Here is a 23,769-nt window from a genome sequence, read left to right on the forward strand (position 1 = left end):
TCTTCAGGAGATCCCGGTATAATCATTTTTTCTTTGATTTCGCCATCATTAATCTTTTCTCCTTTCTTTTTTTCGAGGATTCTTATCTTTGGAACCAATTGGGCTACCATGCTTCAGGCGTGTATTAGACTCAGTAGTAACTAGATTTTGTCCTTCTAGGATATCAAGTTTATTGGAGCATTCATACCTGGTATATGTGACTTAGTCACTTTCTTTGGGTCAGAAAATGCGTTTGGCAATTCATTAGCTAAACTTTGTAAATGAATAATCTTTTGAACTTTTAAATCACATTGCTTAGTTCGAGGATCAAGATGAGCTAATGACAACTCTTTCCAACTAATTTTCTTATCCAGCTGTTTAATTTCTCCCCCTAATGTTGGAAAAATTGACTCTTCAAAATGACAATCTGCAAAACGAGCCGTAAATAGATTCCCTGTAGATGGTTCTAGATATTTAGTTATGGATAGGGATTCAAATCCAACATATATACCCAACCTTCTTTGAGGTCCCATCTTAGTTCTATGTGGTGGAGCAATTGGAACATAAACGGCACATCCAAATGTTCTTAGATGGGAAATATTTTGTTCCTGACCATGAACTATTTGTAAGGGGGAGACTTTATGATAACTTGTTGGCCTGATGTGAATTAATGCAGCTGCATGTAAAATTACATGCCCCTAAGCAGTGATTGGGAGTTTTGACTTCATAAGTAATGGCTTTGCTATCAATTGAAGTCGTTTTATTAAAGATTCTGCTAGACCATTTTGTGTGTGAACATGAGCTACAGGATGTTCAACACTTATTCCAATGGACATGCAATAGTTATTAAAAGACCGAGAAGTAAATTCACCAGCATTATCAAGACGGATGGTCTTAATAGGAAAATCTGGGAAATGGGCTTGTAATCGAATCAATTGAGCAAGCAATCTCACAAACGCCAGGTTGCGAGTTGATAACAAAGATACATGAGACCATCTACTCGATGCATCGATTAAAACCATAAAGTACCTAAATGGTTACATGGGGGATGTATAGACCCACATATATCCCCTTAAATTCGCTCCAGAAAAGTAAGTGGTTCGTTATTTATCTTAGCTGGTGATGGTTGGATTATTAATTTCCCAAAGGAACATGCAGACATGTAATGTTTTGAAGAATCACGGCTCTTCAATGAATGTCCACATGAATTTTCAATTATTTTCGCATCATTATTGAACCGGAATGGCCTAACCGGTCATGCCAAAGAACAAAGTCATTAGTAAACTTCTGGTTTACTATAGCATGTGTTTCTATAGAACTGATCTTTGTGTAGTACAAACCAGTAAAGAATGCAGGCAATTTCTCAACAATTTATTTATTGCCTTGAGCAATACTCGTAATTTGAAGGAATTCACAATTTCCTTTGTTTAAAGTCTCAATATGATATCCATTTTGGCGAATATCTTTAAAACTCAATAAATTTCTTTGAGACTTAGGGGAGTATAATGCATTAATAATTTCAATTTTTGTTCCCCTTGGTAATAAAATAATTGCTCTTCTGGAGCCTTCTGTAATAGTTGTACTACCAGATATAGTGCTCACACTTTCTTTTTTCATTATTAAATGAGAAAAATATCTCTTGTCTTTCAATATGGTGTGAGTAGTTGCACTGTCTGCTAGACATATATTTTCACCATTCATAACTGATTGCCTTTGCGAGATAATGTTCTTCAAAGAAATAAAATAACCACAAAATGTCACACATAATGGTAAAAACAGGCATTCAAAGTTCAAATTACTAAAAAGGTCTATAAAACAAAATTATCACATAAAACATAGCACTAGTAAATGTCATAACATTATTATTAAAGTTGCTAAATGAAACATAGAGTAGTAGAGGTTTATTTTATTATTTATTGAAATTTGTGGCCTTAATAATTTCCTTCAGGGGTAGAAAGAAAATCAGCCACTTCTAAGTGGGTTACATTGCCATCATCAAAATCACCTTCACCATCTTTATACACAAGAGTGGTTTCTACTTTCTTTCCCTTTTGTTTTATGGACTGCTGATAAAGATCAACTAGATGCTTTTGTGTGCGACACACACGAGACCAATGTCCTTTTCCTCCATAACGATAGCATACATTAGTCACATTTTCACCTTTTTCTTTCTCTTCCCTGTTGCCATTTTTCCGATCCCACTTCTGGTAGGAATGTGAATTTTTAAAACGACCACCTCGACTATATCCATATCTATGTCCGCGGCCACGCCCTCGGCCATGACCACGGCCACGCACACTACTATTTGCATGGGGTGTTTCTCTTAATTCTTGCCCATGGTGTAAACTCACATTCGCTTCAGGGAATGGAGCAGAGCCAGTTGGGCATAATTCATGGTTTTTCATTAGCAGCTCGTTGTTTTGCTCCGCCACTAGGAGACAAGAAGTTAATTCAGAATATTTCTGGAAGCCTTTTTCACGATATTGTGTCTGCAGGACAACATTATTTGCATGGAAAGTTGAGTATATTTTTTCTAACATTTCTGCATCAGTAATCTTCTCTCCAGATAAATTCAATTGTGAAGTGATTCTGAACATGGCCGAGTTATAATCATTAACAGACTTAAAGTCTTGCAATCTTAAATTCAGCCACTCATAACGAGCTTTAAGCAAAATCACGCTTTTCGGTGGTCATATCTTTCCTTTAGATTGGCCTAAAGAATTTGAGGTCCTTATCATCAAATATTCGGTCTTTAGACCTTCATGGAGGTGATGGCGAAGGAAAATCATGGCCTTGGCCTTATCTTGTGTACTTTCTTCATTTCCCTCCTTAATAGTCTCACCAAGACCCTTTGCATCTAAGTGAATTTCAGCATCTAGTACCCATGGAAATATGTCCAGAGCCACAAATTCGAGTTTTGTAATATTTGACATTATAAAACTATAAGACAAAATATACAAGTCAATAATGTAAAATAAAGCATGTTAATATGCAAATGAAATAACACATATGCAAATGAAATAGATCAACTTGTTACCCTTACTTCACCTAAGCGTCCTTCGGCAATCTTTAAGGAAAAATTTGTTGGCCTTGATTTCTTGTATTAGAGACTCATGCTGATAACGTGTTGTGAAATAATAAAGAAATAATAAACTAAAATGTGATAGAAGAAAGAGTATAGAGAGAATGTAGAAGAGAGAGTGTATCTTTTTTTTTATATATTATTTTTCATGAGTACATGAGCCCCATATATATAGGGGTTAAAAGTAACTCTCTAATTATTATAGGGCATGTAAAGGGTCATGACCTTTTATTTCCTATATTAATGGGGCATAGGAAAAGTCTCATAACTTATGGGGTATAGAAAGAGTTTTATAACTTATGGGGTTAATAATGACATCCACATAAATATTTCATAACAGAAGGTATTTTTTTAAAGCTTTGTTATGGGAAATTAATTGTTTTCCTAGCAATTATCGGGCCTGGTATTTTGCTTTCGGCAAATTTTGAGCTTTGGGTTTTAGGCCTTATTGGATTTCTCAAAAGGAGTGAACCAATTAAAAGATTGTTTTTAGACCCAAATGTGGACCTTTCTGGCCGAATTTTCAATTCAATGGTCGGGTTTATTTATAAAGAAAGTCTTATGGGGTTTCTCTTCCGGTTTATTGGGTTTCTGAAGAAAGTTTAGGGTTTATAAGTCCAATTTCTGAATATTCTGTTGTTTTCAATTTGTCTGATATCTGATATCCCCGAAGACATGGCCAAAAATAGAAACAAGAAGAAGCGAAGCGGCGTTTCTTCAATGGACGTCAACGAAGGAACTGTTCCTGATCTTCCTCAAGGTAGCTTTCACTTTTTTCCCCTAAAATATTAAAATTCAATCTATTAATAGTAATATGATTCTGATCTCCCTCAAGGTAGCATTGTTGCTTATGCTTTCTATAAAAAAAAAGTTGAAATTTTTATATAAATTTTGGTTTATATGCAGCAATGGACACTTCAGAGACTGAAGTTCAAAAGCCTGATTCTGCTACTGCAAAATTGTAAGTGTTACTTTATCTACTATTTTTTTTGTTTGTTAATTTTACAAAAAAAGAAGAAGAAAGAATTAGTGATTAAAGAAGGAATTAGTTACTTAATGATTAAAGGAATTAGTTACTTAATGATTAAAATGGTTGTTTCTCACATACATATATCATATATAAGATTGGATTGTGGGTGAAGTCTTTCAGGTGTATTTGGTTGAAAATTCTAGGGATATAACAGCATGTGGAGGTGAATTGTTAATGTTTTATTGATTTGAGATAGTATGATTTAAGGGCAAATGCAAATATCGAGCACAATTCTGGACCGAAAACATGATTGTGAAGTTAATTCTAAATTGATGCCTTCTTGTTTAGATGAGTATTTTCATCAATGATTTCTGCATTTTGGTTGGTAGTAAGAGTTGTTAAATTAGTATTTCTGGTCAGCGGATAAACGGAACAAGAGTTTTGGATTCCTTTACACTTGCATTTAGCTCTGGATATGTGCATTTCTGAGTTTATCAGGGATTGTTAGTTTGTTAATGGTGACATGGTGTAATGTTTATGCTTGACCTTGATTCTCTTTGGTGGTTTGTAACTATTTATTGGCTTCATCTTCTCATCTTGCAAGCTTGTTTTACTTTATTGAGATTCTCAGAATTCAAAGCTTTCTTTAGTTTGGTTTCTTAGTGATGTTTTTCTAGATAATAATACTCACCATAACAAATTTTTTATTGTCATAGAAAAGTTACGGTCGCATTGCGTACGCCTATTAACCGGATTTCCATTTTTGAAGTGATTTTCTTTGTGGCGCGTGTTGATTACATCGTGTTTATAAATTTACGAATGAGCCCAAGCCTGAAAGGGATTTCCACTTTTGAAATGGTTTTCTTCGTGGCATGTGTTGATTACATCATGTTTATAAATTTACGAACGAGCCCAAGCTTGAAGAGGATTTCCATTTTTGAAATGATTTTCTTTGTTGTGTGCTTTAATTACATCATGTTTATAAGTTTACGAATGAGCCAGGGATTTCCATTTTTGAAATGATTTTCTTCGTGGCGTGCGTTAATTACATCATGTTTATAAATTTACGAACGAGCCAATGCCCGAAAGGGATTTCCATTTTTGAAATGATTTTCTTCGTGGCGTGTGTTAATTACATCATGTTTATAAATTTGCGAACGAGCCCAAGCCCGAAAGGGATATCCATTTTTGAAATGATTTTCTTCGTGGCGTGCGTTAATTACATCATGTTTATTAATTTACGAACGAGCCAATGCCCGAAAGGGATTTCCATTTTTGAAATGATTATCTTCGTGGCGTGCGTTAATTACATCATGTTTATAAATTTACAAACGAGCCCAAGCCCGAAAGGGATTTCCATTTTTGAAATGATCTTCTTCGTGGTGTGCATTAATTACATCATGTTTATAAATTTACGAACGAGCCAATGCACGAAAGGGATTTCCATTTTTGAAATGATTATCTTCGCGGCGTGCGTTAAATTTACGAACGAGCCCAAGCCCAAAACACTGTTGCCGTTACGGAACATACTAGTTTAAAAGCCGTCATCAGTACGCGTCTTTTTTAACTTCAGTCTATTGTGTCATTGTTATCTCCGTTCTCCGTTTCACCAAACCCCTAACTTTCTATCTATCTTGAAACAGAAAGACGAAGAAGGGACGACCGATGAAGAGATCGAAAAATGTTCGGAAGATGAAGGCCGTGGAAAAAGCTATCGCTAAGAACGAGAAGTACGCCGAGAAAAGCTCCAAGACCGAAAGCAAGAAATCAAGAACTCAATCAGCTAAACTTCTATATGACTGAGTGTGTTTAAAGAATTTTATTTGCCAAATGAACTTGAATTTGCTGTCATTTATAATTTAGCTGCGCTTAGGTTCATGTATAATAGTTACAAATTTTGCAATTACAACTGCTTGCACTGTCATTTATAGCTTAAAAGTATTTGTTGAGGATTGGGGTATTCCATTGCAATAGAAGAATGTTTTGGAACACATGGTTTTGTCTGAGTTTGAGTTCGATTTTTGATTTTACTCTCATTAGTTCTACATAAACTTTACGTGATTTTTAAATTTCACAAACAATATTATAATGTCATATACAATTTGTCATGTTGTATTTTCATAGTGTATATGTCATATTTTCGTAACGTATTTGCTTTGTATAGAAAAGTTCAAAAATTAGGTGCTGTGGAAATAGGTGGCCGAAAAGGGGCTGAAGCATCTTTTGCATGTAACCGTCGAGGCCAACACCTGTTTGACGTAGGAAGAGGAATCCGTGTCTCTTAAAAAGCTTCAAAACCAGCAAAGGTTTAATCCACTACAAACATGCCTAGCTGTACCCTTAACCATTACATATATGGCAATACACTATACACCTAAAATCTTACCTGTACCTGTATCTTTTTAAGGTTAACAGGTATTGTAAATCTGTATTAACTATAAATAGTTCATTTTAATTATCTGTATTCATCATTTATCCTAGCTGTACTTGTATGTATTTAAGGTTAATAGATATTTTGCATCTGTATTAACCAAAGTAGTTCTTTTTACTAATTTATATTTTTTTTGGTTCACACTTGGTCTCCTGAAGCGTTACTGAAACAAAATTCAAAAAAAGAAGACACGTATAATATAGACAAAAAAAGAGTCAAATTTTTATAATAAAATAAAAATTTCTCAACCATTAGATTAATCCAACGGTCCAGAAAGGGTGGAAGAGTAACCGAAAAATGATAGGAAGAGGAGCAGAGTAGCATAGCCAGGGCGTATCTATGTCGATGTCAGTGCGACTAAAATTCTGACAAATATTTGTAGTCTTAAAAAACTGTCATTATCTCAAATACCCTTTTTTATGTTCACTCTTGTAAGTGTCATATCATTGTAAAAGAGAAGAAAACAGCAAAGAAATCCTTTCAAAAGCTCTCTTTTGGTTTACTGTTTGTTTGAGTGAAATGGCTGCTCCTACAGTTTTTATCGGAACTTGTTTCCATTGTCAATCTCAATCTGATGCCTTCTTCTCGGGTTGGCAGCTTCGTGACGGCAGTTTCGCCTTGCTCTGCCATCCCTGTGGGTAAGCTTTTTTTACGTTTTCTTTCATTTTGAATCTCACTTGTCTTCCAATGCATGTTGTTTTTCTTTTCACTTCTGACTGTGTCTGTTTCTTTTTGTTGGGTTTTGATGTTTTCTATTTGGATTAGATAAAGTTTGTGTTTTGTTTTTGGTTTTCACTTTTGATTGTTGTGGCTTCAAGTTCAGCTTAAAACTCTTTAATACAGATTTTCAACCAAGCCTCCTGACTTAAAATTGGGTTTGTCTCCTTTTCTGTTTTGTTTATTTGTTGTTTATAACATAGGGAATTCCAACGTAAATCTCTATTGTTAAAATTTTTATCTTTTAGTATTGTATTTATTTATCAGACATATGACATATCAGGAACAGGAAGATGGATAATTAATACACTTACATATTTACATTTTTCCTTGTTTGTCGCCAGGATTAAAAGCTTGAGAGTTTTTATGGTGTTACTATGTGAGAACTTGAAAGTTGTGTTAGTACATGAGGATACAATGTGAAAAAGAAGATGAAATTGTTTCATTTTCAACTCGATTTGAAGCAATGAAGCTTAAAGCTTTTTTTGGGATGAAAGAGGCGTATGGTTCCCTAATTTTCATGTTGATTTGTTGTTTAAAACAAATTGGCCACATTAACTTTGATTGATCTGAAGAAAAGAAGTTAAATTTGTGGCATAAACTGTTCTCTGATTGCTTTGTGCTTAAATATGGTTTTTGTTTTCTTGGAATATGATGCATAGAGAGGTTATTTCTTCCCCTGCTTGAAGTGTAGCCCCCCTCAGGTTGCTCACAACTTATCTTTCTTGTTCTTGGCTGTTTAGGCCTATTTTAATTGCTGAGATCTGCTATGCCTTTTGGTGACATGGATTCTTTTTGTGTTTCTTTTTGTTAATCTAAATTCTATAGTAAGGTTTGGTATTGTTTTGCGGGGGCTTTTTACCCTCCATTTGTCAATTCTGCCTTTCTTTTCCCCTTTTGCGGATTATGTTCAAAGAGCAAGCTGAAGAAAAATGGTCAAGAAATCCTGGTGTTTGCTGCCATTCTTTGTCTTCACATACTCTCTATTGCTTCTTGGCATATCGGCGACCAAGGTGAATTGGAGATTCAACTACCAAAGAAAGTAACAGGAAATTCTAGAATAAGTTGTAAATAGGATATCACATAACAAATTTATGGAGTAAGCTCTGTTTCTATTCCATTATTGTTATGTTCATCCTAAGTAACTCATTCATCTAATTCCTTTGTTACAATAAGATACTTTCATCAGTGCGCTTCTCTTTCCTTTTGGTGGTGTGAGCCTTCCTTATTTCATTTACATTTGTTTATTTATTTGAGAAATTTGTTAATAGAACAGTTGGTTTGTGATAAGCATTTCAGGAAGGCAGGACATGATGGTTAGTTTCCCTCTCATGATGTGTCTTGTCCGTGCATGCATAATTTAAACAATAATAATATAAAGAAAACAGTTCTTCTAGATTGACTATGACTTATAATCATCAATTCACAGGGAAATTAAATGGTATTTGTTAGTAAAGATAAGGACACCATAAAATGTGGCAAAGCCTAAATAATTTAGTTTATTTTAAACAATTTCTTCATAACTTTGAATATAAATTGAGGCATTTGCATAGAATATGGGACATCAAGCACTGATTCATGATGATAATTCACTCTATTCGTAATAATCTTCTTTATTTCATAAACTAATTGGATAAAGAAGACTGTCTCTCATATCTTGAGAAGCTCCTTTCATGTAGGTTGTATTTCTATGTTAAAACGTAATCATATAGAAGAGATCCTTCTATATGGAGCTTTTTGTAAAGCTCACTAAAGATTTAATAGAATGGGCTAGTCTAACGATGAACCACAATTCTGGCTTTACCAGTGTTTGGACTAGAAATTTCTTTAGGTGTGGCCAGTAAATATTGATGTTATAGGTTGAATTGTTAAGAGGCACCGAACATCTTTGGGACTTCTATACATATAAATTTATAGAATGTTCTTTATTATTCGTGCTCTTTCTTTGCCAAATAGTAGATAGCTGTTTACCATATGATTATTAGGAAAGCTTTTCATTGTAATGATACATTCCATTTTAGTATGCATCTTTTAAGGCGATAAAAATGTAGTATTTGGTTTTGACTTAAATGGCTTTTCGAATATTGAGATCAAGTTGGTATTCATTCGAAAATGATGGAACAATTAATGGTGTCAAGAAAACGGTAACCGTTTTACTTGTATTAAGTATAATCTAAGAGGCCCAATCGATAGTAGTCTCTCATGAGAAGGTAAACACTTTGAGATGCGTTCAGATCTGTTTATTGCTTGAGTACAGATGTTGGCAATCTGAATAATGTGAATTGTCTTTTGGCAACACATTAATGCTATTTACCGTTAAGAGTGACTAAACATTTAGGAAAATTGATTCAAAAGTATGATGTTTTCGGTAAAAATGATGATTGTATGTCATAGTTGGTTTAATTTTGTCTTACTAGAAAAAACCAAGAAAAAGTCCTTTTCAGCATTCTTTCTGGAATCTTTTGGTGCGTTGTCAAATATATGTTTGGTTATAGTGAGCAGCGAGGCGGGCTTTAGATAATGAAACGACGTCGTATTTCTTTTGCTTTTAGTAGCGTTACACACGCTGTTGCTATAAAAGTTATTATATTATGTTGATCATTTTCCCTTACTTGCACTACTGACTTACTCTGTGAACTGTCTCTTCATGCGTTAGAATTTGTGCACGTGCGCCACATGCTTCAACATTTAATGCTGTAAACTAAAACGCATCATTTATGAAAGTGATAAATATATCAATATTATCTTAAATTTCTTTGGCTGAATTTTCTTGCATGCTAATGATGGCATAGAATACTTTTTATTTGTAATAGCTTGCCTATTTTCTAGAACAGGTTGTTAATTGTTAATAAGGTTGCTGCAGTGGACATCTTCCGCCTGATTGCTGCATTTCATTTTTGTGTGGCAGTTTGTTTCTTTTCACATTGGTTTACTTGTGATTCTTCGTGTTTTTACAATATTAAAGCTTGAGCTTAGGCTTTGCTTTTGACATCATGGATTCTATGTTAAATTTTTGCGCATGCATCTGCTTGGTTCTTAGAAATTTTTTATGCTAGGTTTTGTTTGATTATGGTATCCTTATTTTAGCATCATTTGTGTTCTCAAGAAAGTAACATTGGGAAGCCTGGAAAAAGAATTTGAGTTCATTTTCTCTGTAGTGTTCATAAACAAACTGACTCTGTCTTTTGCAAATTCAGTTCTGCTTTTGTCGAAGGAAGGTTCTGTGAGACTTTTCATCCTGAAGCCTCTGGTTGGAGAGAATGTGATTCTTGTAACAAGGTAAGATGAAAATTCTTATCAATTTTGCATTTTCTTTTCCCAGGTATGTAGGTGATTGAAAAGAACTTCTCTCCAGGTTATTTATATTTATTTAGATTTTCGAGTCTGCAAACTTTATTCTCTAATGCGTAAATTTTCTTCCATTTGCTGCAGGGAATTCATTGTGGATGTATCATGGCTGCTCATTCATATGCAATATTGGACTTTGGTGGTGTGAAATGTCTGGAGTGTTGCTTGAATGAAGCTCTCGTAAGAGTCAACTATCTGGCCATTCTATCTTTGTTTTCATGCCCTTTTCGTGTTTAACTAATATTTTATACTGAATTACAGTCTATATAATATGCCATTATCCTTAAAATAAATGTTTCAAACTTAAAATGAGCATATAAAAATAGAAGTTATCAAAGTCTAAAAAACATTTTCTATTTCAGGCGCTGCACAGAAACTCACCAACCTTCTCGAACCCTGAGGAGATGCAGGCATCGGACTCGCATCCAAAGGCATCGGATGACACAGAGGAAACCGTGACTGGTGAATTTTCAATATATCTTACCTTTTGGAGTGAACTATTTTTTCTTTTAAATACTGTTCATAGTGGGGATGGACTGGCGTACATGAAAATATGAAGTCTGATATAGATTGTTCATAAATTTCTCCTAGGAATAGGAAAAAGGTTTTCAACACTCATCCAAAGTATTCACTTTTGGTTGTAAGGTGGGGACGGGAGGAGGTGGGGAATGAGATATTACAATTTTCATAGCACTTGTAAAATTTAAGGCTCTTAGATCTGCACAAGTTTATCCTTTTTTTTTCGCCTTGCTTATGCAATCAAATGAAATCTTAGTTGGGGAAAATATAGGCTAAAAGATGTGCTTAATCCATCCTAAAGTTGGAGTCCAGCTGATTGTGGGAAATTTAAGGCTCTTAGTTCTGCACAAATTTGTCTTTTTCTCTTTTCTTATGCAATCAAATGAAATGCTAATTGTGGAAAACTCCCATGGCAAACAAATGTAATATAGGCTAAAATGATTTGCTTAATTCATCCTAAAGTTGAAAGTCCAACTGATTGTGGGTAGTGTTCTTGATAGGAAGAGTATTTTTGTTATCCTTTTTATTCATAAGAAATCAAGGACTGCTTGTGGAAGTTGCATAATTTTATCTTACTCCTTCAGCATTTACAGCAATATAGCTTGTCATTTATATGGTTTCCAGTGGGAAGGAAAACTGACTCCTTCACTCATGTTGCTGGAACTAAAACTAGGGGTTGATCCAATTGCATCACCTGATTCTGTTGCACTCAATGCCTCACCTGATAAGATAGGCACTCCTACTTCCGGAGCAGTTCCTGCAGCAGAAACTGAAGGAGAGTCCTCCGTGAATTCACCTGCTGGAACCAAAAAGTCCCGTAAGAAGAAGGGTCGCAAGAATCGGAAAGATGCCTCTAAACAGCACCAAATCCAAGCGAGGTACTCGCCAAAGACCAGCCCAGAGGAGCTTAGGGAAATATGCAGACAGTAACTCCTAACCTTGACTTTATATCTATTGTGCTGTTTACCTTATTTTTTGAAGGATTATTGGTTGTCTGACCATATGATATTTGTAGTAGTCTAACATTTATTTACTGTGTTACTTTAATATTTAGCTTGATATAGCTTTAATGCAATATCCTGTTGATATTGAATTTGATGTCTTAGAAATTGAGTCTTAATCATATTTCAGGGCCAAATCAAGTCTTATCCCTTTGTTTGAGAAAAAATTGACTGCTAGTGATGTGGACACCAGGAATGGGCGCCTTGTGTTACCAAAGAGATGTGCAGAGGTAAGTTTTTGCAGATTATTTTTTTTCTTTTAATTTCTTCAATTTGTATGCATTGGAAAATAAATTAAGTTTCTTGATGGAGATTGTGATTGAGCAGTTTTTTAATGCATTATTTGCATTTACTGTAATTTAAGTTTCTATTATTATTACTAGTACTGCTGCTATTTGCATTTAACTATTTGAGCTATATATTAGCTGCAATTTGGTCTTTATATGTATATATATTAAATACATTATATATGAGATCTAATCTGGCTACAGCATATCCACCATATTTAATTTTTTTTTCCTGGTAAAGAATAGATGTATTTCTTGTATTGAAAGAGACTACTGCAGGCTTATTTCCCAAAGATTTCGGGGCAACAAGGAATCTTCCTCACTGTGCAAGATACAAAAGGAAATGACTGGGAAGTTTTCTACCGCTATTGGTCAAATACTAATGGAAAGATGTATGTCCTTGAAGGCCTCAAGGATTACATGATCATGATGGAATGGGAAGCAGGTGATACAGGTAAATGATATAAGTGTCTAATGATCCCCTTTTCATGGAACAGATAATATCAAATAATCAAAGATTCTCCACATTTACTTGATTAGAAAAAAAGCTTGAAGATTTATTTGTTTCACCTGAGAAATATGATGTTGCTAACTAGTTAGTGACTTTGAGTGATCAAAATTTCAGTTACATTTTATAAGAGAGAGGAAGATGAAAAGCTGTTCATGGGATTCAAAAAATATCAGGCTCCCGAATCTGCTCAGAAGGTATGCGTGCTAATTCAGTCAACTTATTTTTCTTAGAGTGTCCGTGCCTGGTAATTGCATTTGCTGGTATCCATTTATACATCTGCTTCAAATCTATAATATGTCAATTGTTCAATGGTTGATGCAGTTCATTCCAAGGTCAGTTATATGCTAGGGTAAGGCTGAAAATAGGATTATCATATGATAGCTTTGATACTGATGGTAATAATAGTAAAAGAAACAACACAAAAACCATAATTCCTGTTTCCAAATGAATGGCATAAAGCATTACTTAGTGTTGGCAGCTTTAATCAGAAGGAAAGAAAATGAGACTAAATTTCTTTAGTATTGACTTCACAGTAGGTCCTTAATGATGGTATCAATCCACAAAAGGTAATGAAAATTCTTGAAATGCAGTTAGACATATGTATTGGCCCCTTTATCCAGAATTTATATCATGAATATTGTCTTCAAGTTCATCCTAATACAAATCATTAACATTCATTTACTAATTACCTTCAGAAAAGAAAAGGACTGGATATCTTCTTTGTTTCAGTCTTTTGAGTATTATTTGATGTGTAGAATGCTGTCACTATGTCTTCTTTGTTTCAATCTTTCAACTCAGTAGAATAGTTTGTATTTCTCATGATGCGAACAATTTCAACATGGGTAGGGAATAGTAGTTTGCCTGTCTGCTGACGGTTTATAATCTTGATATATGATGTGTTTATGGGTTTCATGTTTGTCAAGAAAAGGTTGTTTTACCATCCTAAGATTTCACACTTTCTTTTGCAGAGCTCAACTTGATGTCTGAAAGCGACTTTACCGTTCAAAGGCCAGTAGTCTGAATCTGGTGCTTTTCATCAAAGGTGTTGGAAGTTCCTTTTTATACATGCTGTCATCGGTCAGCGAACTAGTATGTTATAAATCAAGGAAGTTTGTTTCTTTGTGGCTGGAAAACTATTATGTTTCTGGAAAACTATTATGTTTCTTTGTGGCTGGAAAACTATTATGTTTCTTTGTGGCTGGAAAATTATTATGTTTCTTTGTGGCTGGAAAACTATGTTTCTTTTGTTTTTAGTCTATCTTCAGAGTGACTGTTGCAATAAGCTTGGTATGCTACTTTGCAGTACCCTAGGGTTGTTTTCAAACAATTTGCTTGCATGTTAGAAAATTGAACCATAGTAGTTATATTAATAATCCTTGTCCTAAAATCGTGATACTCTGCCATGAACTCAAATTGCATGCAACTTGACACCAATAAGTATTAAAAGGTGTACTGGTTCATGCCCTGAGCTATATTTATGCAATTTACCAACGCCCTCCCCCCAAAGAAAAAAAAATATTTATGTGATGGTTCTTTGAAGGTTTTTGAGCATCTTAGTTCTTTTAATTGGAATGATGTATTTGGTGTTCAAACCTTAGGAGTAATCAACAAAGAACGGAGCAATTCACTGTAGCTCTATTACTAATAACACTTTGAAGAATATGTCTTCTTACTTTATGATGTTCGTGTGGAAAGAAGAGTATGCTTTAATTCTTAGTCTTGAAAAATTTTAGAAAAAAGAAACAAAAATCAGTACAAAGCTTGAAAATATCACAATCGTACAGTGTATGTATTCAAACAATATGTTCTTGATGTAAGATGATTGATCTTCAGAAAGGAAATGAAAGCTGATGTTTTAATTTTGGTCTAGAATAAAATCTAAAATCTCAAGTGTTAGAATCATCAAAACTAATGGTAAAAAACCATATTAACTACAATGATTAGAATGCAAAAAGTTCACTACCTTTAGTATGTAAGCAGTTCAATAAAAAGAAGGTAGGGTCAATCTAGACTAGTCAGGGCCCGAAGAATCACCAATCGAGTATGAGAGTATCTCTAAGTTTGTTTTGAATTAAGCTTTTAAGAAAATGTATTATTTGTTGAAGACCCCGTAGCGTTGTGTGGCTTAATTTGTACTTTTACAGTCATATAGAAAATCACCAATCAAGTATGAGAAAGATCTCTAAGTTTGTTTTGAATTAAGTTTTTTAGTAAATGTATATTTGTTGAAGACCTCGTAGCCTTGTGTGGCTTAATTTGTAGTTTTGCAGTCATATAGGAAACTTCTGTATACAATTTTCTGAAAAATCCAACATGGATCTCTCTTTATCCTATGGAAAGAGATTGAAGTGAAGATCTTTTCAAGTCTTGTGGTTGATTTTAATACAAAAGGGATTCTTCGGTTCATCTTTTAAGCTTGAAGAAATTGGAATTCACATTAATACTTCACTGATTATTTGGACTATGAATATAACATAACAAATTTCTAGATATATTGAGTCAAAAATATGGATTTTTTTATTCATAGGATTGCTTGCCGGAACCCTTCCACTAGTTTCCTTCATGTCATGATTTGCTAATTTCCTTTCACCTTTCGTTCTAGTTTTAGTTTCTTTAAAATGCATTATGTTAAGATATCTTATGAACAATAATACATGAACCTATTGAAGACGACGTGCAACTCATGTTTGATGTTGCCTTCGTCCTGCCGTAAATTTTGTAGCTCCTGTCACGGAAGATGCAAGTGATTGGCATGAATGATAAGAAGACAAAAGCTTATATTCTGTCAGAATGATGATGGAAACCTTCATTATCGGCAACTGAAAAATGTCGCTTGCATCGTAATTAAGCTAGTTCAAACTGAGTTGTTACTTGTGAATGATCTAAATCCGAGATATTTTCCATCAAAATTCTAGTAGTGGGACATACTGAGTTGGCTTCTTTTGTTTCGAATCTATAATTAGTAATGCTATCAAGTTTAACCATTATTATACTTAAATGTCAAAACTCAGGAATCTATTCTGCAATTAATTCAGTAAGCTATATTTAGTAATAAACTTCACACTGCATTAATTAATGCCTTTGTTTGGAAGTATTATTAAGTTCCTTATCTGTCTGCGATTTCTATAATCTGATATCATATATGGAAATTTGTTAACAGAGAGTATTTTGACATCTTTAGTCTATTAATGGATTTTTTTTTCTATATTTATCAGTTATTTAGCTACACATGCTTGTACATGCATACATCATAATCTGTCTCGTAAATTCATAATATTTGGTCATATTACATTGCTTAATGATATCTAAGACATTTCCTGCAAACTAATGAAAAAACAGTCTTTAACCAGATAATATTTGGTCATATTACATTGTTTTTTGGACCTGGAAGTTTATTACTTTGTGTATGTATCATGTTTGATGGTCATGTTTTTGAACCCTATAACTAGGAAAAATCCTAAAAGTCATATAGAACAAAATAAAGGTCACATTTGTATGACTATGGGAGTTACAAATAGCTTTGTCAGGTATTAAGCCTTTTGCCATTTGTTGATTTAATGTGGATTCTTTTATGGCAGTTACATTTTTGTGTCAGAGTAGGTTCAAGGACATATGAAAGATACCTCGCTTCGTAATGGACAAAAAGAGGAAGTATCCTTGGCATGTCAAACACTCGTACGTTTTTCCACTTTGATGACATAACAAGAAAAGCTGTTCGACTGGTTGACAATTGTCGGGCTAGATTTCAATTCCGATTCCTACCCCACACTGCATTCTATCTATATAGCCTGAAAAACTGAGGTATCTTCCTTTCTTCTTTTTTCTTAAAGCTGAGATAAATAAATAGACATGTTCTACAATTTAAATAATGAGATTTATACGAATTCCTTGTCTCTGGCTGGTATCTTGTATTCTATCAATGTTCTTACAAGAATGGAGTGTTTGCAGTAATACTGTTGGTTCTTTTTATTATGTTCACAGGTCATACCTATAAGAAACGATTAATTGAGGATGGTTTTAAACGACAAAAAGGCCAAATTTATGATTTGGTAACACAGATGCTAATCTTGCACAATTTCTGGTATTGTAGGGGGATGCAGTTGCTACCAAAGTAAACATGTAATGCAGTAGGTACCTTGCTCAATCCATTATGGATTTCCGTATCCTGACTGGGAATGTTTTGGAATTCAGGTCAGATGTACAATTTTTTGTAGTCACAATTTGTTTAATCTGATGAAGATTGTAACTTGGGACTTATTGGATTTGGCCAGATTGTTATTATCTTTCCTTCAAAGAGAATTTTGTAAAACACAGTCCAACAGCAAAGAAGTGAGTGCTGCTGGCTCCGTGCAATTATCTATAACAGCACAAATCATGAGGAAATGAATAATGTATCTGCATATATACATATATAAATGTTCTCTTTATGTCGTGTTTGAACTGTAAAAGAACTCAGTTTTCTGAGAAGAGTAGCATTTGGAAAAAAGAAAAACAGCTTATGATGAGAACTTTTTAAGCTCCTTTTTTGTGGATCGTTGTTGTTGTTGCCGTCTATTTGTTGGTTTCCATGGGAAAATTAGGGGTCCTGAAAGGCTGTGTTCCTTGCACAATGGCAAAACTATGTCAATTAGGGGTCCTGAAAGGCTGTGTGTTCCTTACACAATGGCAAAACTATGTCAATTAGGGTTCCTGAAAGGCTGTGTTCCTTACACAGTGGCAAAACTATGTCAATTAGGGGTCCTGAAAGGCTGTGTTCTTTACACAATGGCAAAACCATGTCAATTAGGGGTCCTGAAAGGCTGTGTATTCCTTACACAATGGCAAAACTATGTCTTAATTTCAGTTACAAGTTGGGTCAGAATGTTTTAAGAATTCATATGAAGTGGAAGCTGACCGGGCCGACATAGGTCATTCCCAACTAGCAAAAACTTGTTGTGCCCGATCCAACAGGCCCAATAAACCTTATTGATAACCATTTTGGACACATGTTGGGTATACATTAATACTTCAAAAAATATTTTTACCGATTTGAGTGTAGGATTAAGTAGTCAAAAAAGAAAAAAAAATTCATGTTTGAATATTAGAGATCACTTGAAAAGAATAATTACGAATTTCTAAAAAAAATAAAAACGGATTTTCCACCGAAAGAAATCCATCATATTGTGACAAGTTTCCTTCCAGTTAGTTTTCAAAATAATTAACAAATTTCTATTTAATATCACTAAATAATGTGTCACCTTCCAAGAGAAAAAAAAAAAAAAACAGTAGCAATTTCAACAAATATGTATATATTTGAGATGCTAAATCTGAAGATATGTGAACCAGATTCATCCAAACTCGACCAAATATTTGACAAAATTTTGACATTACAATAATTTAATGGCAGGAAACCAACACCGTATAAGATTTTTGGCAACTCTAAAATAATGCAAATGAAATGACATCAACGTAACAACAACTCAATATGTCCACTTACCTAAAAACAAGGTAACACTGCAACCTCACCATTAATAAATGCAATGCATTGCAAGCGGTTTTTTACTGACATGTTGGGGACGCCATTGGCCTAATCTTATGCATGCTATAGATTATGAAATACTATCGGTGAAAAATTTTACCTAATAATTTTTAAAAAAATATATATATAAATTAAATGTAATTTTGATGGAATAGGTAAAAAAATGGAATAATAAAAATTTGTTGTATTAAATTCAAATCAATTATATTTATATATATATTTTAAAAATATTTTCAAAAATATTTGTTATTTTAAAAAAATGATAAATAATGTATTTAAATGGAATTTGAGAAATTAAATATATGTATTATATAAAATTTGAGAAAATCCGTGCATAATCTAATGTTATTTCTCTTTGATATATATTTGAAGGACATGCAGACCGTAATATGGCATATGCTGTATTTTAGCTATTACACAAAATCATGGAATTCCAATGATCAACGTTACAGGAAAACAAAACTAGAAGGATAGGAAAGTCAAAAGGACCTTTACAGAGCAGGAATTATTTACCCCCACTTAAAAAAAAGGTAAAAAGTAAAAAATAAGAGAGTCCTTTTACTTTTTAACCCCAAGAGGTCAGTAAATTCTCTACTGTGCCCCTCTTCTAATCATTTCCTGATACTGATTCAAAGACTCCTGCCTTTGCAACCTCATTTCCTCATTGAATTTCTTAATGAACGCTTCCACTCGGCGGTTCAACTCGTCCTGACTCAACGAAGGGTCTTTCTTGAGTTTTCCTGAGCCGGAGGATCGAGCCAGTGGCGGTTCCCTGGAGTGTTCGTTGAATGTATCAGATTTCTTCATGGTGTTGGGGAGAGGAGGGGGAGGGGTATTATGGTCCTTTTGAGTGCGTTGTTCCCAAGTGTCGGATTTCTTCAGGTGACGTGTTAACGGCATCGGACGACCCTCCGTGATCGTTTTCCACGTTGCCTCCAATGTATCGTGCCGTTTTGGCTTCGACACTCTCAAGGCTTTCCCTGCAAAATTTTCGCACCAACCACCATCAAATTTACTGTTCCATCCTTACCGTTACAAATCTATAGTGCAAAATGAAATTTGTACACTTCTAATAATTTCCGCATTTCTACTTTGATTTAAAATGAAATTTGATGTAAATATTAGGGATAATTTCGGCTTTTCACGTATATTCATAATCGTTTCATTTTGAAATCTCATGCGATAGGTTTAGTGGTTTTAGTAGTTTTACCTTCCATGGCCGCTTTCACAGCTTTCCGCTGACCGAATCTCCTCGCCACTGGCGGCTTATCCGCCATCAAATTAATAAGCTCCATAGATTCAGTCCTCAATGGTGCCGGTGCCGCCTCCGTCACCACTTTAACTTGCTCCTCTTCCACCGTTCTCTTAATCTCCTCCGCCACCAAGACTGTTGCTGCAGGAGTTCCGTAACTGTACTCATTGCTAAATACTTCACTTGGAACCTTGAGCGCCTGCGAAACTATCTCCGGCGAAGGATTAATTTGTTGAGTAGACTCTGGTTTCTGCGCCTGTAGCTTGGAAGAGGCGACGATAGAGATGATGATGCCGTTGATAAGAAGGTAAAGGTACGGAGGCCGAAGAAAAGAGAGTATTAAACCGTAAATTGAAGGAATACCAGACGTTACAAACTCAGTCACCGATGGAGCTGAAACTTTAAGCAGAATCGCTACGGATATGACTCCAGTTGATATTAGCGCTGTTTTGAGAGAGAGCATTAGAGTAGCCATTAGTTATAACAGAACAAAAGAGCTAAAAAAATTTCTCGAGAAAATAAGGTGAGAAAATCAAAACTTGTAGGTGGAAAGGGGTGGAGATTGAAATTTGAAGATGGTGAAAGCTATTTATATAGGAGAAGCGGAAGAAGGTTTTTGTGATGAAATCTTGGCCGTCGAATTGGAGGTTGACGTGGGACCAGGAGATACGGTTTAGAGAGGCGACACGTTGGCAGGCGGTGACATGGGCTTTCATTTTCCACGTGGTACTGTGCACATTTGGCGTACAGTCGACGTATTTGTTTGACTTGGAGATAGACCTTACGGTTTCGAAAACTCCACACAACCTAATTTAATTATTATAAAACTCGATTTTATTTCAACCTTAAACTAAAAATCAACTTAATTCAAAATGGGTAATAACCGAAATAATTTGAATTTAAAATGTAATAAATTTATAATAATTAGAACTAAAATTAATTATATTGATACCTTAATCCGACAAAATAAAAATAATGGTGATGTAGCATGGTTTATCTTGTTTAGGGTAAGATAAAGATCCGTTGCGTGTGATAGTTAGATGACGATGGTTATAGGTTTAAGTGAGTAAGTAGTGGAGAGAGAGATCTCCTTTTACATATGGGGCTAAGAGTCAACCATGATATTAAGGTGCCACGTGTGATTCCTCTGTTGATGGTCTTAAAGCAAATTGGCCAAGTAGCTTATCACCATAGATCTAAATAGGGTGATAATTGGACACTTTGTTAATCATTTCAGACAGGACATGATGGTTAACATTAAATATGATGATTAATGTACAAGATCCACGTGGTTGTGTAATTGAAGAGTATTTTCAAAAATTTGTATTTAGGGATCTTTCCGAGGAGTAGGTGTTTAAAGGGTGTGTTCGAGAGGTAAAGATATAACTAATCCAAACCTATAATGACTGGATTAAAAAAATTCGACTCTCAAACTTAAATAATTTTAACTCAAAATTTTCTAAAATTAAAATAATATAACAAATCTAATATATATATTATTTTATTTAAATCAACGTTAGTATAATAAATCAACAACTTAAAAAACAAATAATCAAAACTATTTAATTAATAACTTAAAATTCAATTCTCAACAAGACCTTTCTTTTAATGTAAAAAGAAATTGAAATAAATAAATTCTAGGTTTACATTGTTAACTTAAATAATAGCTGGAGAAAAGATTTTAGTATTTAATAAACAACTTAAGTGAATATGGAAGGAATAAAATATTAGCCATGCATTAATCATAATTAAACAAGGAGACAAGCTTGTAAGAGCAAAGACCAAACTGCAATTATCAAATTGGGTAGTTAAGGACAACATTGTCTCAAAAACCAATTTAGGTACTAAACAATTCCAACAAAAACCAAACAAATTTTGCAGCTCACTCTTCCCAATTGTATGCCTTACTTTGCCCACCAAAAGGTTCTTCCTTTTCCATCCATCCTTATCTTATAAACAATCATAATATCAAATTTAGCTTTCAAACATTTATATTTTTATCGATTTGCTCTTTATTTTTTTTGAGTTAAATTTGATCTTTAATTTTAAAAAAATCAAATTATTATTTTTAAAAAATAGAAATAATGATTAAAACATTAATTTTTAACAATATTAATGATAAAAATATAAATGCTAACTAAAAATATAAAAATAAAAATATTTAATTTTTAAAATTTATAAAATTTAAAAAATTAGCATGAAATACAAGCTACCGTGTTTAAAATTTTAATGTTTTAATTAATATTTTAGTTAAAAGCAACAATTTAATTATTTTTAAAAGTTGATGGTCAAAATTTTTTAAAAAATTAACGATCAATTTTAATTCAAAAACTAAATTGACAAAAATATAAACTTTAAGGACTAAATTTAACATTATTCCAAAAAACAATGTGATACCTATATTCTAAGTAAGACTTTACTTAGGATAGTAATCTACCAAAAAGAGAATCTTCAAACCAAGATAAAATGAGTTTTATGCGTTTAAACAAGTAATTAATGATTAGTTTAATTAATTGGAAAACAAAATGGGGATCCTGAATTTCCGGCAGCCATGAAAGGTGGGTCAATTGGGGAATGGGACAACCATGTGTGTCCACTGTCCAGCCAGGGTGGTGCAACCCTTCACCGACCATATTCATGTATAAAGTAAAAATATATATATAAGTAATTTTTAATTTGGTAGTTCCGACGAGTATAGATCTGTTTATTATTATATGTGTATGGAACACCAAACATTTTATACACATTATGAGATGCCACGCTTCATTAAGATTTTAGATCCATATTCCAGGGGTAAATTTGGTAAGGTTACAAACATTCAAGTTATCAGTTACTTTTTATTACACGACCATACACCAAGTGGACGAGTGGGGTGTGACCGTCTCGCCGACATTAACAGTTTCCATGTGCTTGTTATTTTTAGTATGCTTTTATTTGTTTTCATACCTACAACGTTTACCAAAACTATTCATACTTATTTATTTAATTACATGTTAGACTGTCTCTAAAATTTTAACACTATTTTTCTCTTTACGGTTGCAATATATTTTATTACTATACTCAACATTTATAATCATTATTCATTAGTAGATATAATTCGTTGCTTAAAAAGATTTTAACTTTAGATGTTAAATAATCATGGGCAAAATTAGAAAAAATTTTTACGGTAAATAAAATTATAATTTTTACGATAGAAAAAATATAATTTCACTATTTTAATGATTTATATCTTCATAATTTTTAAAGAATTAAATTAATTTTTATATTTTTAAGGGCAAAGGTGTAATTTTATCTTTATTAATTTAAAATTTTAAAAATTTTAAAGGGATCATATAAAAAAATCATTTTAGGGGTTGGGCCTTTGTCAGCCCCTAATTTTGCCACTGGTTAAATTCATCTTATATATATTTTTTTCAATTCGGGTTATTAAATTTTTTTAAAGTACTTAATTTATAATTTCATTTCATTTTACATTAAAATATGATAGTAATCGAATTCTAATCTAGGGGCTGGTAAGGGTTCAGTCCCTCCTAAAATGGAAAATCTTCTATTTAGTCCTTTTAAAATTTTTAAAATTTTAAATTAGTCTAGATAAAATTACACTTTGGCCCCTAAAATGATAAAATTTTAATTTAATCATTTAAAATTATATTTTTACTCTCGTGAAAATTACAATTTAATTTCACTACCTAAAAATTTTCTTATTTTGCCCTTGATAGTGACTAATAAAAACGTGACATGTGATATGTTTTATTGAATGATATATATATTTTGATAAAATAAGATAAAAATGATACTCTAAATTTCTTTTTAATTAAAATAACAGAAAAATGTGATACAATTTAAGGACAGATTTTGTATTAAACAACTCGTTATACAGGTTTTACTGAAATTGATATGCTACAATTCTTGACTCATAAATGAGGCAATCTCTTCACTTATTTTTCTAATATACAAAAATTTTAAAAATAAATTTTTTGTCAGGACAAATCATATATTGTTAAGAAGATTATGTTTGATATGTTTTCAACTCTACACATGATATAATAAGATCTGAATATTTGAAGTTTAATTAAATAATAACCAAAATTTCTTTAATCTTAATTAACATTTGCACCTCGTAAACATGTCTATATCTTTTAATAATGTCGTAA

At 33.2% G+C, this 23,769-nt stretch overlaps 4 protein-coding genes across 8 annotated transcripts; 2 read left to right on the top strand and 2 right to left on the bottom strand.

Moving 5' to 3' along the window:
* Window positions 1-1,910: 1,910 nt before the first annotated feature.
* On the bottom strand, window positions 1,911-2,912 carry LOC108481880 (uncharacterized). Its single transcript, XM_017784949.1, has 2 exons — window positions 2,738-2,912; window positions 1,911-2,641 (listed from the first exon to the last, which is right to left on the bottom strand). The coding sequence occupies exons 1-2, from the start codon at window positions 2,910-2,912 to the stop codon at window positions 1,911-1,913; spliced, it is 906 nt and encodes a 301-aa protein (XP_017640438.1).
* A 670-nt stretch (window positions 2,913-3,582) lies between these two features.
* On the top strand, window positions 3,583-6,022 carry LOC108483199 (uncharacterized). Its single transcript, XM_017786466.2, has 3 exons — window positions 3,583-3,821; window positions 3,968-4,022; window positions 5,675-6,022. The coding sequence occupies exons 1-3, from the start codon at window positions 3,737-3,739 to the stop codon at window positions 5,832-5,834; spliced, it is 300 nt and encodes a 99-aa protein (XP_017641955.1). The 5' UTR covers window positions 3,583-3,736; the 3' UTR covers window positions 5,835-6,022.
* A 123-nt stretch (window positions 6,023-6,145) lies between these two features.
* LOC108483197 (B3 domain-containing protein Os07g0563300-like) lies at window positions 6,146-17,353 on the top strand. Of its 5 annotated transcripts, none has more exons than XM_053030566.1 (11): window positions 6,146-7,100; window positions 10,377-10,458; window positions 10,612-10,707; window positions 10,890-10,989; window positions 11,720-11,972; window positions 12,178-12,277; window positions 12,614-12,788; window positions 12,960-13,039; window positions 13,814-16,646; window positions 16,936-17,036; window positions 17,117-17,353. In XM_053030566.1, the coding sequence occupies exons 1-9, from the start codon at window positions 6,982-6,984 to the stop codon at window positions 13,823-13,825; spliced, it is 1,017 nt and encodes a 338-aa protein (XP_052886526.1). In that variant the 5' UTR covers window positions 6,146-6,981; the 3' UTR covers window positions 13,826-16,646; window positions 16,936-17,036; window positions 17,117-17,353. The 5 variants fall into 5 exon arrangements, with proteins under 5 accessions (XP_052886526.1, XP_052886525.1, XP_052886521.1 ...); XM_053030565.1 differs by having other exon boundaries at window positions 13,814-13,934; window positions 16,424-16,646; window positions 16,936-17,353; XM_053030561.1 differs by having other exon boundaries at window positions 13,814-13,887; window positions 16,424-16,646; window positions 16,936-17,353.
* A 1,414-nt stretch (window positions 17,354-18,767) lies between these two features.
* On the bottom strand, window positions 18,768-20,176 carry LOC108480902 (uncharacterized). The gene is made up of 2 exons (XM_017784032.2): window positions 19,574-20,176; window positions 18,768-19,343 (listed from the first exon to the last, which is right to left on the bottom strand). The coding sequence occupies exons 1-2, from the start codon at window positions 20,088-20,090 to the stop codon at window positions 18,955-18,957; spliced, it is 906 nt and encodes a 301-aa protein (XP_017639521.1). The 5' UTR covers window positions 20,091-20,176; the 3' UTR covers window positions 18,768-18,954.
* Window positions 20,177-23,769: the final 3,593 nt, after the last annotated feature.

The sequence above is a fragment of the Gossypium arboreum genome, chromosome 1 (genome assembly GCF_025698485.1).
Source record: "Gossypium arboreum isolate Shixiya-1 chromosome 1, ASM2569848v2, whole genome shotgun sequence".
NCBI classification, from domain to species: Eukaryota; Viridiplantae; Streptophyta; class Magnoliopsida; order Malvales; family Malvaceae; genus Gossypium; species Gossypium arboreum.

Coding starts and splice junctions, on each gene's coding strand:
- LOC108483199 (XM_017786466.2), top strand. CDS start 3,737: ATGGCCAAAAATAGAAACAAGAAGAAGCGAAGCGGCGTTTCTTCAATG. Junction 3,822..3,967: donor TGTTCCTGATCTTCCTCAAG/GTAGCTTTCACT, acceptor GTTTATATGCAG/CAATGGACACTTCAGAGACT. Junction 4,023..5,674: donor GATTCTGCTACTGCAAAATT/GTAAGTGTTACT, acceptor ATCTTGAAACAG/AAAGACGAAGAAGGGACGAC.
- LOC108480902 (XM_017784032.2), bottom strand. CDS start 20,090: ATGGCTACTCTAATGCTCTCTCTCAAAACAGCGCTAATATCAACTGGA. Junction 19,344..19,573: donor TGTGAAAGCGGCCATGGAAG/GTAAAACTACTA, acceptor AAAATTTTGCAG/GGAAAGCCTTGAGAGTGTCG.
- LOC108483197 (XM_053030570.1), top strand. CDS start 6,982: ATGGCTGCTCCTACAGTTTTTATCGGAACTTGTTTCCATTGTCAATCT. Junction 11,973..12,177: donor CTTAGGGAAATATGCAGACA/GTAACTCCTAAC, acceptor ATCATATTTCAG/GGCCAAATCAAGTCTTATCC. Junction 12,278..12,613: donor TACCAAAGAGATGTGCAGAG/GTAAGTTTTTGC, acceptor AGACTACTGCAG/GCTTATTTCCCAAAGATTTC.
- LOC108481880 (XM_017784949.1), bottom strand. CDS start 2,912: ATGTCAAATATTACAAAACTCGAATTTGTGGCTCTGGACATATTTCCA. Junction 2,642..2,737: donor TCGCCATCACCTCCATGAAG/GTCTAAAGACCG, acceptor TTTTGCTTAAAG/CTCGTTATGAGTGGCTGAAT.